The sequence below is a fragment of the Epinephelus moara genome, chromosome 13 (genome assembly GCF_006386435.1).
Source record: "Epinephelus moara isolate mb chromosome 13, YSFRI_EMoa_1.0, whole genome shotgun sequence".
NCBI classification, from domain to species: domain Eukaryota; kingdom Metazoa; phylum Chordata; class Actinopteri; order Perciformes; family Serranidae; genus Epinephelus; species Epinephelus moara.
In genome coordinates this window covers 22,509,582-22,527,210 of record NC_065518.1, presented here as the reverse complement: position 1 = coordinate 22,527,210, position 17,629 = coordinate 22,509,582, and the positions used below count along the sequence as shown (strand labels likewise).

Sequence of the window (17,629 nt, the reverse complement as noted above, 5' to 3'; positions counted from 1 at the left end):
TCTAAGTATTCATGCTCACAGTTAAAGAAAAAAAACAGGCGACAGCTGGGCTACATAAATATATCCTGAGATACTTTAATGCAGATTCTGCTGTACATTTCACTGTATTTATAAGGAATGATTATTCAGTTAAAGGGCAGAGCCACGAGCTCTCCCACCACGTCTACAAACATTTAGCTGTTAAGGTTACATCGTTGCAGACCGACAGCTTTGCAGATGGCAGTCTTAGATTTTTCCCGGAAAGGTTCCCTCTTCTCTCTGGTCATCCCATTTCTGGACCTAAGGGGACACATTTTCAGAAATAAACTTATTTTGAGTCATTTTTTGAGTTCACACGTTTAGAAAATGACAGAAGCCTTTTGGTTGGGTTCGTGAGAAAATGAGTCAGCCGTCATATCCATATTTTTGTTTCTCTGTCAGTGAGTGTGAAAGGCAAAACACCTGTTGTGACATCACTGACTGGGGTGCAACCTAAAAGTACAACAGGCATGACAGTTTCAGCTCATCGAGAGGAATGCACCAACATTTTTCTTCCCAATATGATTCAGCGTTGATTTACAGGTCAAGACCCCATGTACCAGAGGAAATCAGAGTTGCTGTGTGTTGGAGACATCGGCCACAGAGATGTTTGCCTTCTTTAATATAATGGAACTAGATGGCACTGCCAAAAAAAATACATTTGAAAAACTCAACAGCAATGTCTCTTTCCAGAAATCATGGCCTGGTTACTCAAGATAATCCACAGACTTTGTTGTGAGCAGTTTCACATAGGAACTATTTTCTTTCTACTGAACTACATCCACCAACAGTATCACTGCACGGAATGAAGCGTGCATGTACTGCTAGCTCACCTTACACCACTAAGATGGCTAATGTTACAGCTCAGCTGAGGAGGACATGGCATGAGCCTGTCATCCATGAGCAGATGATGCACACTTCCTTCTGCGCAGTGATATGGTTGGCAGTCATCGAAAGAAAATTAGTTTTTTTTTTTTTTTTTTTTTTAAATTGGCACTTTGAGCACCACAAGCCGAGTGCCATCTAGTTCCATTATATTCAAGAGAAGACAGACATCTCTACGGCTGGTATCTCCAACACTCGGGAACTCACACCAAAACAATCTGGATTGATAAACAGCACTACAGGTAAGAGGAAAAATATTGTTTTTTGATTCTAAGGTGAACTGACCCTTTAAAGTCCCTATGCACAATAAGAAGTAACACAAGCAGTACCCTAAAATGTTACAAGAATTCAAATCGTCAGTTTGGTGGTACAGCGGTAATCATATCTCCTGTCCAACCATTGATGTTTCAAAAAATGTGGAAGACCTTATTCTTAGGATTTGCCTTAAAAGGTAACTCAAAATAGGCTGGACCATCTTGAATTTGTATTAAGCTGAGATTTATTTAAAGGGTCATTCTCTAATTTTGGACATATACTCTTAATGTTTTGATTCTCAGGGCCGAGCAGACTCAAAGGAATGTGAGGAACGATAAAGTTGTTTGACCCCTACTGAATAAACTCAGCCCACATGGGGGATAGTACAAAGTATTCTGCCATTACCACTCAACGAGCATGTCTTTGGAAAAAAATCAATGTTAAAAATAAATATTTACCCAGGATAAGGGACAGAGTGATTTGTAGACCCTCTTGTACCAGTCACAGGGGGCGTTGTCTACTCCTTTAGCATCCAGAGCTTTTTGGCAGCGGTGATAGTCTATTAATAGAGAAACAACAATGGATATTAAAAAAAGACCTTGGCTTTGATCCAGGGTCACATCAGTTTCCCTCCAGATGATCTAAGGTTGAATTACCTCCAGCTCAGAGATCAGAGGTCAACACATCTAAAGACCTTAGCTGTATCAAGTTTTGAGAATGTCATATTTGACCTGATTTAACAATGTAGAACATCATTAATTAAAGGTATAGTAAAACAATTTGTGATTTTTCTTTTCTCAGTTGACCTCTTTGACCTTGACATGCAGTCTTACCCAGGTAGTTGGACCAGCAGTTCCTGGTCTGGTTCGAGTTGGGAAATCTGGCATCGAAGGGAGCAGTGCGGTAATTCTGAAGTTTGGTCTGAATGTCATCAGCCATTTTCACCTCTGTCACGAAAATGTCACCAATGGATACTGTAAGATGAAATACTGCCATTTGGTTACTATGCATAAAGCTCATTGACAACATGTATGCGTCACACAGAGACAGAGCAACATGTATGCACCTATGGCTGTAGCCTAGGTGAGTGAACACTGTGCAGTGTGTGGACTGACTGTGTCGAGGCTGTACAACTGAACACAGGCGCACAGGCTCAGCAGATTATTTTGGGGAGATTTAAGGGTGCTGCATGCGGCTCCTCAAGGATGGTTCTAGAAATGCGGCGTTTTCATCAAATACTCTTCTCATACAGCAACTCTACAGTATCACACAACATCATACACGCGGGAAAACAAGCGTCTAATATTAGAAAACTTCCCCCAAATTGCAAAAAAACTAAATAGTGTACGAAAAAACAGGCCCACGCCTCAAATGACATTGACAGCTTATTATTAGCCTTGCTTCTGGTGCGTTTGAAATCATTTCCTCCTAACATGACCCGGTTTCTGTTTCCGTTTCATACAAGCAAGTATTTACCTTATTTAATGTTTCCAGGCTGATTAATTGCTTTTAAATGGAAAACATACAATAATAATAAGAAACATGATAATGGATTAAAACACATATAAGCCCGAGTGAAATGAAAGTTAACATTTTCAGACGAGATATCTGAGCACATTTTGGTGACTATTCTCTCAAAAAAAAAACCGTCGCCTGTACAACTGATGTGATATGTGTCTCAGAAGATGCTGATAAGAACAGGCTAGTAATGTGTTTTTATTAAAAATGAAAGGCATGCAGGTAGACGTTACCTTCGTAGCAGTTCCTTGCTCGAGCTCGACGTGACTTTTATACCGGACGGTTAAAGTGTCTCGTTCCTCCGATAAGCAGTGTGCACCGCGCGCGCGCGCTCCAAAGATAATGCATGCGTGCAGTCCTATCATAACGGTATGGCGGACACAAGTCACATTGAAATGACAGGCAAATACGGCCCAGACTATCAATACGCGTGTGTTCTCAGTGATGTGCGGGTGAATGAGGGGCAGCTGAGGTGAACTGAGACACCACAGGGGCAACCAGGTGTTTTATTTCACTGTTTAATGTCATGTTTGTAACACCGCTGCGAAGTTTACTTCTCCATGCGGAAGTGTCTGGCAGTCAGTATTGTGTTAATCATTAATAGATGTTTTGTCTCAGGTGGTATTGTAATAGATAAGGCAGAGGCGCTTTTAAAAAACACATTGAGATATTTACATAGCTTTATGCAGCTGGAGGAATAAGGTGAGCAGCTGGCATATGCCGGGAGGCTGTCCAGGAATTACAGCTGCCAGGTTACATGGGGGCAGCAATGATACTGTTTATGGGTCATGTCACATGTTACAGCGGAACAGTCCTTATCAATGTGGCTGCTCGGTTATAAAGAGGAGTGATGGGGCGCAATTTCATCCAACTTCACCGAAAACCCATCAGACCTCCAGCGTGCTCATACTCCTACAGCCAGCTGCTAGTGCGCCTTTTCCCCAAAAAATGTTGGGGCTAAACGTTTCAAGATCCGGTTGCTTCCATACAAGGAGCGACTTTACGTTCCCCAAATTATTCCAGGAGAACACGAGCCTGTCAGCAGTTGTGCGTCATGGTGAAGAAGCTGGACTGTACAGCCCGTGCGATACGTGACTGACTTCTATACATCCATGGACTGCGAGCCAGCCGGGCGGCTCTGCATGTGCGTTATTGCGCATGGCTGCTCCACGCTGCTCTACTGCTGTGCATTTAGCAATGTGGACATTGGGACGCCAGAGGGCAGCAGCGGTTTGCGTTTGTTAATGTCCAGGACAGATGTTAATCTTTCTGAATGCACCGAGTAACTCAACTTTATTTAGCACATTTCATACAAACATGCAGCCCAGAGTGCTCCATGTGGAAAAATTGGAATGACAGACACAAAACAATAAAATATTTTTAAAAAAGCAAACCAACCAAAACAGAACAAACTAACAAAAAGATGATGTAACGCCATAGATTAAAAAGACAGTAAATAAATAAATAAAATAGAACAAAAATGAACGGGAGATAAAAGAAAGTAAAAACCAATGGTTAAAACTTAATGAAGTGAGCAATAACTCATACTGTTTGAAACCAAATATGAAACAAGGCATACATTTAAAAAAAATTTGATAAATTATTGACTGTTTTAGATGAAAAAAAATGTTTTTAATTAGAATATTATGTGGTAAACTGGGGTTATAAAGGGTTTGAATATTAGATTTATTCATAACTTTTGTTTTGTCATGTTTATGACACCATTCTTCATCCTTGCTCACCAGTCCGCAGGTGGTGGATTCAGGCAAAAGAAATGACCCTGATCTGATGTCGCTCATTAAATCAACAGTATACTCATCATAAATTGTATGTAGATAAAAGGAGCAGACTAAAATAATTTTATTGCTTTCAATTTGTCAATTTCGCCGTCATCTTCAATTGCTCCATTTACAAAGATACCCCAGGTGTTTTCTGCTTTCACAGCAGTAACCTGCTGGTCCAGACAACCTTGAACCTTTCTTTCATCACTCAACCCCTGACCTATATTTTCAACCTCTCTCTAAGCTCTAAGGTGATTCCAAAAACACGCAAGTCAGCCTATGTTCTCCCACTACTGATACAGGGGGAGGTCACTTAGGGGGTTTTATTTCAGAAACAAGTCCTGTTTCCCCCTTTGAGGCCAGAAAAACACTGGTTGCTGCTACATTTTTTACTGGTTCTATGTTGTACATGAATGCATCTGCACATTGTTTGCTTATGTTAGATACGGCATATCATAGTGCACTGAGATGTGTTACAAATTGTAAAACCCCCACTCATCACTGCACGCTTTATTCCAGGGCTGGTTGGCCATCTTTGGCCTTTCGTAGGCTCAGTCACTGGTATTTGTTCATTTACAAAGCCATACTGGGTAAACTCCCTTCGTACATTTGTTCTTTGATTGAATAGAAATCTGACTGTTCAACAAAAAAATAAAGAAAATCTAAAAGAAGACATCTTTGAGATGAAACAAAAGCAGTTATTTTAAAAGTGTTTAATATTGCTCAAAACAAACATATTAAGTCAGAAAATAAAAACCAGCTCTGACAAAGGCCCGACCCACAGGTTCAATATGTAAATATACAGCAAGAACAAGAACCTCATTTTCACTTATTTACTAATATAAATCATTGAGGGGAAGAAAACAGCTTTATATTAAGCTGTAAACCCACAGCAGTAACTCAATACTATGGAGAGCCTTTGAGACTTAGCACTGAGTGCCTCAAAAGTTTAGTCAGTGTGCATTAAAGATTGGGCTGCAGCTAACGATTGTATTATTATTATAGATTAATCTGCCGATTATTTTCACGACTAATCGTTTAGTCTATAAAATGTCATGAAATCATGAAAAATGCTCATCACAATTTCCCAGAACCCAAAGTGACCTCTTTAAATTGCTTCCTTTGTCCAACCAACAGTCCAAAACCCAACAACTCTGCATTTACTATCATAAATAACAATAAAAAGTAGCAAAGTCTCACATTTAAGAAGCTAGAACCAACAAATGTTTGACACTTTTGCTTGAAAAATGACTGAAACGATTAATCCGTTATCAAAATAGTCGGCGATTAATTTTCTTTCGACTATTCACTGCAGCTCTAATTAAAGAGAATCACTAGTTACAGCACCTCGGATTGATATACATCTTGATTATCGACAACAGTACCACTTACTATAAAACTACCTGACTACTTTCACAAACAATACGTTGGGGGAAAAAAGAAAAAAAAAAAGTAACCACGTATTGTATACCTTAAGGTTGGTGGGGTTTCTGTTGTACTTCAAGTTTCATTGTATATCTGTCTGTTTTACTATACGTTTTAGAAAAGGTACCAAAAGAAAAGCCCTATCTATCATGGTGCAGCCACTCCCTTCAGGCTACTCTAATGTCAAATACACAGGCACCACCACCTGTGATGGTTGGCGTGTGTCTGCTACTTTTAAAGGCCAGTGCGACATAAAGATGCATAGATTCAAATAATAATCCAGCCTCTGCAATTAAAAAAAGAGCACTGCATTGATTCATGAAAGTGCTAGGAACAGTACAGCAAGGCGGATCCTCTTGGTGGATTTATCAGCAGGAGAAGAGCAGAACCGTTGTGCGATTGTCAGGGAACAGGAGCTCTTGGACACTAGGGAATATCAAGCTCATGATATGCAGTCAAGGCTGAAAACTGATAATGCCCAGTTTGTCCCGTGGGGATTAATGGAAGAGCCCTGTCAAGTCAAGTCAACCCAAGTCTCTAAACACACAGGATATTTTTTTTTTTTTGGTTGTCAGCAGTTGGAAAGTCATAGCGAGTGTACACACTTTGGTTTTTAAGTCACAATACAGTCAGCTGTGCCAAAAACGGTTTGAACACTGAGGATATACTCTACATTTTGAAGTTGGTCCTTTCACCAATCGCTGAAGCGGAGACGATTGAAGGCCTCTTTGATGTCGTCATTGGTCTCTGGACTTCCGCCGGTGCCAATACGGAGCACTTTGCTGTCAGGGACGTCCTGTTTCAGCTTTCGCTTGCTGAGGACCACATTGCCTTCGGCTCCCTCCCTCTCAGGACCTGTCAGCAGGATGTAGGCAGCATGGCGTCCACGCTCCAACAGCGTGGCTAAGATAAGAACACAAACAGTCACACATAGAGCCGACCCATGATTCCCCAGCCCTCCAACTACTGATGCACATGTTGTATTTAACTGATTATATAATTCTGAGCAAAAGCACCTCTAAATGTTACGATGTGGTCCAGGGAACTGGGCGACTCAAGGAGGACTTTAGAGTAAAGAGGGTGGAGCAAGTAAGAATGTCGGTCACTCACTAATGGCACCTGGAAGGAGATGTTAAAATCAGTTAACATTTTTTAATACATCTCTTGTGATGCATCTTCAATGAAAGGCAGTGCACTTACAGATGAGTTGGCGTCCAAGGCCATCGTGCCCCAAAACACAAAGACCGAGAAGGAGTTGGTGGTGTGTATTGATGCAGGTCTGGGAGAGTTGGGACTGTTCAAAAGGCCGACTTCCCACAGCATACCACCAGACTTCCCATCCAGAATTATTATCTACATTCAAAGACAGACAGCGGTACAGTCGATGTATGATCCAAATCGATCATATGAGAGAAGCTGGTCACAAAAAAATGAAACGTAGGTATCACAGCGGTCTCACCCTCTTTGAGTAGTTGCCAATATCCTCCTCGACCACAACATCAAGTACTCCGTCTTTGTCAAAGTGCCCAAAGGAGGGCTCACTGAATGAATGTAAACACAGAGGAGAGGTTGAGTAGTTTAATTTGAGATTTAAAGTACTCTCCCAAATCAAAAATGACCAGGAAGTATCTATAGGAGTTTTATAGGGTTAGGCTATCTGGCCGTCATAACACAATTTGATTCCCAGCCAAAATATGCATATTTAAATAAACCAGTAGGTCACCTGAGGACTGAACTGGTATTGAATCGCCACAGTGGCTGACGATTTTTTCCATCGACTAATACCACCCCCTTCCCAGTCACAAGCAGCAGGTTGGGTGTCTCATCTGTTTCTCCTGTTCTTAGCACTTGTTTCACTGAGTCAGATCTACAAAACAGAAATAAATGTTAGCATAAAGTCTGGCCACAATATTGACAAGCCATTTAAGGAATACTTCAGCCCCAAACTACCATTTCTTTATCAATTTCTAATCCTGTGTAAGGTTGAATTTTTATGATAGCCTCGGCCACCAGTGTGTGACTGTGTGTGTGTGAATGGGTGAATGTGACATGTAGTAAAAGTTAAAGTGCTTTGAGTGGTCGGAAGACTAGAAAAACATTATTCAAGTGCAGTCCATTTAATTTAACATCACCAAACACTGGAGCTGCTGTCTACCACTGCCTTGATCAGGTAGTTTGTTTGTGTTATTGTGTCACTTTGGTGTTTTAAAGGGTTAGATTGGATTCAGCAAAGTCACACAATAACACAAACTACAGATCAAGGCAGTGGTTGACCAAAAGCTTCCATGTTTAGCAAGGAAAAATGACTGTTTTTGTCAATGGAGTCTGGGTTGAAAGAGAGCTCGGGTATGTTTCACTTCACCCTGTTGGAAAAGGCTGTGTGTTTGGAAAGCACTGAGCATATGACTTGGTAAATGAGACTTGGATTATACTGCAGGAGTTGTGTAAGAGTTTGTTTGCTGTTGTTAAACACAGTTGCCAATTCATCAAGCATTTTCTCCATTTTTGGATTCCTTATTTATCGTGGAGGCATGCAAAAAGAACAAAGTATTCTTCACTAATTCAACATGACACAGGTTGAGTAACTGACACACAAGTGGACATTTTGGGGGTGAAGTCTTCTCTTATTTTAAGGCACAAGTTAAGACTGCTTCTTACTCGTAGATGGGTACAAGGCCAGATGTTGCACTGGCATTCTTCTCCCAATGCTTATCTTTCTTGAGGGTGGCCTCCATCCCTGCTTTAGCCTTGGCAGCGATCCTCCACAGTGCCAGTCCATACAGGCCAGTGTCTGTGAATGAGCACAAAATTACTCACTACTGCCATCAAGTGTACAGCTAGGCATTTACAACAGTTGTATCACAACTTGAAGTCAAATTTACCGCATCTCAGTAGCAACACCAGAAAACCAAAGCTGTCATAATAAATCAGTGCTTCTTGAGAAATAATAAATAAATAAATAATTAAAATAAAACAGATAAATAATAAATATGAAAATGAGGTGTCGAAACACACTGTCAGACACTCCGAGACGAACAAAAATAAATGAATTACTTGGAACTCCTCCTACAGAATACTAAGCTACACCACAAGACTGACATTCTGCTATTTTTACCCATTTCCTGGCAATAATAGTACACACCCTGAGGACAGTTTTAAGTCTAATCCCACTGGTTTCCAGACATGCAATAAGGCTTAACTTCTTGATAGGTTTGGAATAGTAGGAAATGGAATAGTATATAACTTATATAAATACAGTGCAGCACTGCTCCATTAGATTTAGCTGGTCTGACTGCAGATGGGCTCTAACATGCTGAGATCGTCGGAGCAGATTCGAGATGCAAACCTTTTTGTAGTAGTACATAGTGAGAACCTTCTGTAGTGCAATGGAGAAGATGATTGGTTGTCTCTGTGGAGTCGAGAACCACCGTAGAACCAATCTGAACACCCGTGTTTCCTGACAGGAATACCAGATGAGTCTGCAGATATGACGAGACATTAAAACCGGGTGACTCTTATTTTGCTGGAACATTATCAGATGATTTCACTAACAGTGCTTATTATTTGCATATTTGACCCCTGTTATATTTGACTCAGTCCTTACACGCTAAAATACAAAGCGATGACATCACTTTTGTTTACCTGCGTGCTGTCTGATGCCACCAGAGCCACATCGTCGACCTTGTCCTTATCCAGATCTGGGACACTAAGAACAGGCACAGTGCTACGCAGGCCAGTAGGCTGAGGCTGCTGCCACCTGATGTTACCTGCACACAGGAACAGGGCACTCAAAAAACCTAACTCATGGCCCACACTCATTGTTTATCTTGAGAGCAATACATATACAACAATTGTTACAAGAACACAGAGATGAAAACTGAGAACCGCTTCCAAATAGTCCGATCCATCAGAGTTGTATGCCTACGAGCTTATCGATTCCTTGTATCTATGCCGAAATGTTTTTCTGACAGTTGTGCATTGAAAAACACTGACGCCAAACCCGTAGAACGAGTCATGGCAGCAATGAAGAAACACAGTCCAAAGCATGGCTTCATTTTTACAAAGACAGATGACAACAGTGCAGCTCGTCATGTCTGTACTATGATCATTTCAAGTAAGGGTGAAAACACCAGCACTACGCTGAAAAAACTCCCTCTGCAACAAAGGCAGAAATTCCAGGAATGCCATGTATTTGATTCTCTATGCACGAATGCCACTGCTTTTCTCTAACTAAGAAAATGGTTAAATTGTAAACCTACTTTTTCAACACAGAAAAAGCTAAGGATCAATTAGGGCAGTGATGAAAATCAGGACAAATACCCAGACTCAATAATGTCATTGATATCAATAAGGTCACATAACATTAGAACAATTTGAAAAGTGCTAGCTGTGCAACAGTATACTTTATGAAACTGTGACATAATTTATAGTACACGTAATACAGAGACATTAATGAGTCACTAACCAGTGTATTTGTCAATGGCTGTGAGTTGGTCAGAATGGGACAGCAGACAGTCCCACTTTCTGCCTGATTTTTCGTCCAGACCACACTGGGCCCAGTGGAACTCGGGAGCCAGCGGACACTCCCACAGGGTCTCTCCATGTGTCCCATCCACTGCAAACAAAAACACACACGGCGAAGGCAGACCTGGGAAAAAAAACAGAGTGAGTCTGAATTACACAAACCAAATGTAATATAGAAAGCAACTCTTGTTTCCTTGTCATTCATGAATAAATTAAAAATCAACAACACTTTATACCTGCATTAGCACATGTATTGTTCTGACTGCCTTCTGAGTCTTTGAGGACAAACAGGACATCCATCACCTTGTCTTTGCTTGCTTCTTCAATGGCTAAAAAGTTGTAGGTTGCTGTGGCCGAGGAGGAGAGATTAGTGATAAGTCCCGCAAACAATAACACACTTTAAAGCAGTGAAAAGCACACAATTATACACACCTGCTTGGGAGAAAGTCCTGTTCCAGGTAACAAGATACTGTGGTCTGACAGGGCAGGGGATAATGAAGGAGAAGGCAAACACTATGGTGAGGCACAGGAACAAGGAGAAGAAGAAGACTGCGGTTCGCCAGTGGGTCAGTTTGGCAAAACCCAAGACTTCCTTACAGCTCTTCTCCTTCAGCTCTGTTGCTGACGGTGCTGGTCCTGTCTCAGACCCATCCTCTCCCCTCTTCAGAGGGTCGCCTTCAGTGGCACTGCCGGTGGTCTCCATTGTTGTCTCAATGCATCACCGGCCCACGGACCTACTCCACATGAAAAAGGAGCTTACAGTAAAAGATAATGCTTCTCTTAAACAAACACTTCTATCATGGCACAGTCAGAGCTTGCTGCTGTATCTGTCCCAGAGCAAACCACAAACCTGCATGTGACAAAGTATCCAGCTATAATAACAGACAAAACTCTGCTGGCATTCACAGATATAGCACATGAAAAAATACTGAAGGCAGCAGTGTCTGTCAGTCCAGCTATTTCTGCTGCATCAACCTTTGTGGATCTGAGCCTATTCAGACGTGCCAGCTCTGACTCCAGAGATTTCTCAACACCAAAACAACAAACTCATAATGACCAATCATCATGAGCCAGGCTAGCACACTCTGTCATTTGCTTTATAGCCTCGGGCTTATGCTCTTGAATGTGTGTGTTAAAAGTCAGCTAGCTCAGTTGCTGTAGAAAAAATATTTAAAAATCAGAGAAGCTGTTAGCTAAGATGTTAGCTAAGTAGCCCAAAACGACCGAGTAGCTCAATGTCGAGTAGCTACCAACGTTAGCTAGCTATGGTTCGTAAAGTTCAACGGTTGTCTGGTTAGTTTGCTAACTTGTTGAACAAAGGCCAGGCCCCACACACACAGGCATACGCGCTAACGTTGCTACCAAAGTCCCGACAGTTGACGTTAAATGACGAATTGACACTGACTCAAAAGATTTTTTTCTTACTTCCACGTTCCCCTGTCGCCTTTGGTGGTCACTGGTGTGGCGAACTGCAGGTAGTAGTGGGCCTGACACACCAACAGCCCTGCCTGTCAACCCCAGCTGCGTAAACAAATCATAGGCAAGCCCACTGCGTCGGAGCTTTTATTTCCCTGAGTTTGTCTCTCAGGTCGCCATTTTCTCTGCTAACGTTTAAGCTTTCGACGCCAAAAACGATGTCAATATCCCCAGCTACGAAAATCAGCTACTCAGGGACGACAGCCTGGGAGTATGTGCTGCCTAACAGGCTGAGCTCAGGGCACAGGTTGACCGCGTCATTACATTCAAGCTGCTCTGATTGGTTAATTCGCTTGGTCTCAAACGTGACGTATGCAGCACAGGTTTGGAGCTGAGCCCGCTATCACATTGTAGTAGTAAGCTCATGATGTATACTCAACACTTCTGGCGAATCTAGTATGCATCCGGGAACTTCTCGCATACTCAAAATCGCATACTGCGCAGTGTAAACACACTACATACTCAAAGAGTTAGTATGAGTAGTAGGTAAGTATGCGGTTTCGAACAGACCCAATGTTTTTCTTTTTACCGTTAGTATGTACTGCTGCCGCCCTTAAAAAGTACATACTGTACAATCGGGACATATTACAGTCTCATAACTTTACGCCCTGAACTTTGACCCTGTTGCTTTCATATCCGTTACCATGGAGATAAACAAACTTGCCAAGTAGAATCAGAGATCAACCCGGAGCTCTGCTGTTGTTACTTTGCAATGTCTGTAGTTTAATTTAAGAGTTATAACTGCACAGATTGTAAATGCCAACATACCGTAAAACTTAATTAAAAAGTATTAAAAGCCTAGTCCCAATTTCACGTCCAGTCCCTTTTACTATCCCAGTGTGACTACACATTTTGACAAATGAAAGCCTGTCTCAATTAGAGGCCTGGTCTAGTTGCCAAGGATGATATATGAGTTCTCCCGATGAATAAAAGCGGGTTGTTGGCTACCTTTTTTTTTTTTTTTTTTTTTTGTTCATAAAAAGTAATCCAAGTTGTGAGTATTTTTTTAACAGGATGTTGTGTCAATATGCCAGGTGCTGTAATCCTTGATGCTGTAGCTCTCTGATGCGCTCTCTATTGGCGCTGGATCATATGAAAGACTCATAATTGATATGTTATCTGAAGCATCATTTTTTCAATAAACACATTTAGCAGTTTTGTGTGAAAGGAATTAAAGGCCTGTCCCATATAGACGACTGTCCCAAACATAGGCCTGTTGATTTCAGTGATTAAAGCAAATAATAGCTCGGGCTACTAATTGAAGTTTTATGGTAATATATTTGCAACAGTGAAATTACATCTGCAGTTCTCTGACGATGTTGTTTTCATAGTTATGTCCCATTGTTGGTTGTGATATTTATTATTATTTTGTTTACTTAAACAATTAATATTCCTATTATTACTATTCAACTGGTCATCAGTTACTTGAATGTGCTGTCATCCATCATTAGGGCATCTGACAGCTATCATCTGTTTCCAGCTCAGTCGACATGTCATATCCTCCGCTGTGCAGAGGATTGTGGGTCAGAATAGCCAGAAAAGCATGCTGGCTTGCATACTGCAAAATCAGACCGGATGTTGTAGAACATCCTGGTATTTTTGGCATACTGCATTGGACATACTATATATTCAATTCAATTCAATAGCACTTTGCCAGAGAATGCTTCAAATTACAGTAACACTTAGTTCAGTAACCACAATTTTAACGATTCCCAACCAGTACCAACCAGACAACCAGTGGGTTCCCCGGGTCAGGGTCACTCACTGGGCCCAGTTTTAGAACAATAGAGTATTAAATATCTGGCAAAATATACAAATACACACAATAAGAAGTGTTTTCAAGGAGAAAAAGCAAAACCAGTGTCTAAAAGAGTAACAATAGGAGAGCAATAAGAACAGGAGTTACTAAAAACGAACTAAAATGGTGGGGGGAAAGCAGACTGCTCCTGATAATCAGTGTTATATTGAACATGATATAACAATGAGAAGTAGTATTGCACATGACTGAGAAAATGATACTGCACTACACTGACCAGTGAACATGATACTGAAGAATAATATTGCACATGATGTTGAAACGTAGTGATGTGCATCATATGAAGTAATAATGCACCTAATGTAGGTGAATATTGCTGTCAGTGTCCTTAGTTTCAGCTCTACTCCCTACAGAAGAGGGAGGAGTTACACAGTTTGATGGCAACAGTTCTCCTGACGACATCTCCTCTCTGTCAGGTGAGGGCAGTTTAGTTATTGACAGTGAGGAAGAGAGTGATGACGGTGATGTAGAGAGTGTTGATGAAAATGACGAACAAAGATATGAAAGTGCCAGCGAGAGCCCCACCTCTGAGTTCAGTAGTGAGATTTTGACAGCTGGCCAGCGAGCTAGCAGCACCCCCCTCCCTTCTCCTCCTGAGGTAGAGTCTGCTTCGTCTGAAAGTAATGAGTCAGAGAGTGAGGTCCTGACTGAGTTAGGCGGAAAGAAAAGGCCAGCTCAGTTTACCTCCCATAAAAAGGAGAAACGGCTTGATGACAAGCCAACACCTTAGGACTGACATCAACTCTTACCATGGGTTTTCTTAAAGTTGCCACCTGGAATGCTTGTGGTATTCAGTCAATGTCATTAAGAAAGGACAAAATGAATATCTACTCAATACTGACTTTGACATCTTTTGTACTCAAGAACTGAGACTGAATACGAACAATGATGTTGAAGATGTTAGTAAACTGTGGCAAAAAGGGAAACGTGTAATATCTTAAATTAAATTAAAGGAAGATTAATGTGGGATAACCTGAGCATCCTAAGAGAAAGTGTGTACAAACCAGGCAAAGGATTCTTTATTATTGGGCTGGATCAAAAGAAAGTCCTTGATTACATTTCCAGAGATTATCTCTGAGCTGTTATGAAGGCTTATGGTTTCCCTGATGCCTTCATTCAAGTAGTTAAATGTCTGTATGTGAAGTCAAGTGTCTGTGTAAATGTAAATGGTGTTTTATCTGAGCCCTTTGAGGTCAAGAGAGGGGTCAAACAAGGCTGCCCTCTTAGTGCTGGTTTGTACATTTTGGCAATAAGCCCTGTAATCAAAATAATCAACTCTGAAAGTTTAATCTCTGGTACATGTTTGGGTCATCTGCCCAAGTTTACAGCAATTGCCTATGCTGATGACGTCACTGTTATTATAAAAAAGGACAGGAACCAGCTTTCCTGATGGGCTTATTGAGTATTGGGACACCCTAACTGTGCGTTCCAGTACCCATGCTACCATACTATATAGTATGCCAGAAAAGATTTGGTATGTCCCAAAACATAGTATGTCAAAAAATACCAGGATGTCCTACTAAGCCAGCACGCTTTTTTTGTTATTCTGACCCACAATCCTCTGCCCAGCAGACGATACATCATGTCGACTGAGCCACAAACACATGACAGCTTGACAACTCACTGACAGCTGTTTGACAGTTGTCAGGAATCACATTGATAGATGACAGTGTATTCAAGTAAGTGATGACCAGTTGAACAGTAATAATAGGAATATTAATTAAGTAAACAAAATAATCCTAAATATTACAAACAAATAAGACATAACTATACAAATAACAATGGCAGCGAACTGCAGATGTATTTTGACTGTCTTTAAAGTTAAAGAAAGAAAGGACAGTGGAGAGCAGATTAGAGCAGCAAGAACAGAAACATGAGTGAACTTTGAATAGGACAAAACATATTTCTTTTGCATGGTTTCAGTTGTTGCACTACTCATCCTCATACTACTCTTCATATTTGGTACATTAGTTGGTTAAAATAAACAGGTAAACTCTTTATGTTAAACTTTTTTTATACACATAGAGACAGACAACCATTCACACTCACATTCACACCTACGGACAATTTAGAGTAATCAATGAACCTATCCCCTATCTGCATGTCTTTGGACTGTGGGAGGAAGCCGGAGTACCCGGAAAGAGCCCACGCTGACACGAGGAGAGCATGCAAACTCTGCACAGAAAGGCTCTCACACCCGGGATCGAACTGGAACCCTCTTGCTGTGAGGTGACAGTGCTAACCGCCACACCACCGTGCCGCCCACAGATTATTACAAAACTGTAATTTTTTTTCTAGAGTTATATGACACTCTCAAACTGTGTAATCAACACAGTGGCATAATCTAGTTACGATGGGCCTCAGTGCACGTCATCGAGCAAATATCATCTCGTCACATGATCAAACAGAGACATGACATTGGACAACATCAACACACACTTTAGAGCAAACATCATTTCATATCTGTAGTTGACAAAAACTTCAAAACAAAATAATAAATCATTCATTTAATGTAATGATTTTAATAGTTTATTTGAGGTTTAAGATTTGCCTTTTTCAAGTGCATATATAGCAAACCATTTTTAATTTAATGAGAGTTCATGTTTGAACAAAGGCATATTTCCAGATGACAGTCTCTCATAAGGGCCCATTCTCTGCCCAACACGTTACTGGAGGGCCAACTCTCTGTATGGGGGCCCCAGTGCAAATGCACCACCTGTGCTGTCTATGTTTACGCCCCTGAGCAGATGTAAGAGGAGAAAGATGTGTTAATGTCCTTATGTCTGTTATTGTACATGGATTTTGATACTTTGGCAAATTTTTTCGGAGCCTCTGCTGTCTGAGTGTTTGGAACTGGGGGGAAGACTCAGTCCCGCTCTCACTGCAGGAGGCAGGCCATCGCTGTCCAGTGGACCTGTTCCTCTGGAGCTTAGGTGGCTCCCATTGGACAGCAGAGTGTAAAGATGACAGGCCGGTCTTCAATGCTGCCAGGGGGTGGGAAGTCTGCGTGCCAGTCCGCCTCAGAGCTCACTTCAGGCTTCCGGTGTCTTCCATGTCGGATGTTGTGTTAAGATACACACACCACACTTCACCAATCTGACCTGCAACTTTGGAGACTAATTGTGCTTTTACTGCTACCTCAGCCTACTTTTCTTAATTGTTGTAAAGATGTTGGTTGTCACTATAATTTGTACTAACACTAATCCTGACAGGGTGCAGGGTGTTTTCTGTCCCTGATCACCATGTTTTTCCTTTTGTCTCCCCTTTCTTGTGTTCCTGTGTGTCCCCAGTCTGTCTGTCAGTCGTCTTGCATGTGTGTGTGTGTGTGTGTGTGTGTGTGTGTGCGTGTGTGTGCGTGTGCGTGTGGGTGTGCGCGTGTGCGTGTGTGTGAGGCTGACATATCTGAGCAGGTGTTTATCCACTAATCAATCACCAGCAGAGGACACCTGGAAAGGTCTGAAGTTCGCCCAAGACTGTATGGCTGCAGCCTGGAGCCTCCCGTCTCATGGCTCTCGTATCATGACCTCTCGTCTGGTGATAAAGAAGCCACGCCCCCCAAGCTTCTAAATTTCAGAATAAAAGCTTGCGCCTGACACTATAGTTGTCTTAAACATAATATTGTATTTTGTAATGTATTTTAGGAATCCTGGTAGATTTTCCTGGTAGAAAAGTTGTTTTAAACATATGACTGCAGCCTGGAACCTCTCGTCTCATGACCTCTCCTGTGTTAAACATATGACTGCAGCCTGGAACCTCTCGTCTCATGACCTCTCCTGTGTTAAACATGACTGCAGCCTGGAACCTCTCGTCTCATGACCTCTCCTGTGTTAAACATATGACTGCAGCCTGGAACCTCTCGTCTCATGACCTCTCCTGTGTTAAACATGACTGCAGCCTGGAACCTCTCGTCTCATGACCTCTCCTGTGTTAA

The 17,629-nt window shown here is 41.5% G+C and overlaps 2 protein-coding genes across 3 annotated transcripts; both read right to left on the bottom strand.

The window, feature by feature from the left end:
- Positions 1 to 51: 51 nt before the first annotated feature.
- Positions 52 to 3,066, bottom strand: LOC126399357 (cytochrome c oxidase subunit 6B1). Its single transcript, XM_050059222.1, has 4 exons — positions 2,910 to 3,066; positions 1,992 to 2,132; positions 1,617 to 1,717; positions 52 to 279 (listed from the first exon to the last, which is right to left on the bottom strand). Exons 2-4 carry the CDS (start codon positions 2,095 to 2,097, stop codon positions 226 to 228), a joined length of 261 nt encoding a protein of 86 aa, XP_049915179.1. The 5' UTR covers positions 2,098 to 2,132; positions 2,910 to 3,066; the 3' UTR covers positions 52 to 225.
- A 2,089-nt stretch (positions 3,067 to 5,155) lies between these two features.
- Positions 5,156 to 12,119, bottom strand: fam234a (family with sequence similarity 234 member A). Of its 2 annotated transcripts, none has more exons than XM_050059221.1 (12): positions 11,832 to 12,119; positions 10,839 to 11,143; positions 10,643 to 10,753; positions 10,348 to 10,530; positions 9,525 to 9,649; positions 9,229 to 9,361; positions 8,541 to 8,673; positions 7,606 to 7,749; positions 7,342 to 7,423; positions 7,083 to 7,235; positions 6,899 to 7,001; positions 5,156 to 6,785 (listed from the first exon to the last, which is right to left on the bottom strand). In XM_050059221.1, the coding sequence occupies exons 2-12, from the start codon at positions 11,107 to 11,109 to the stop codon at positions 6,574 to 6,576; spliced, it is 1,650 nt and encodes a 549-aa protein (XP_049915178.1). In that variant the 5' UTR covers positions 11,110 to 11,143; positions 11,832 to 12,119; the 3' UTR covers positions 5,156 to 6,573. The 2 variants fall into 2 exon arrangements, with proteins under 2 accessions (XP_049915178.1, XP_049915177.1); XM_050059220.1 differs by having other exon boundaries at positions 10,839 to 11,140.
- Between the last annotated feature and the right edge of the window lie 5,510 nt (positions 12,120 to 17,629).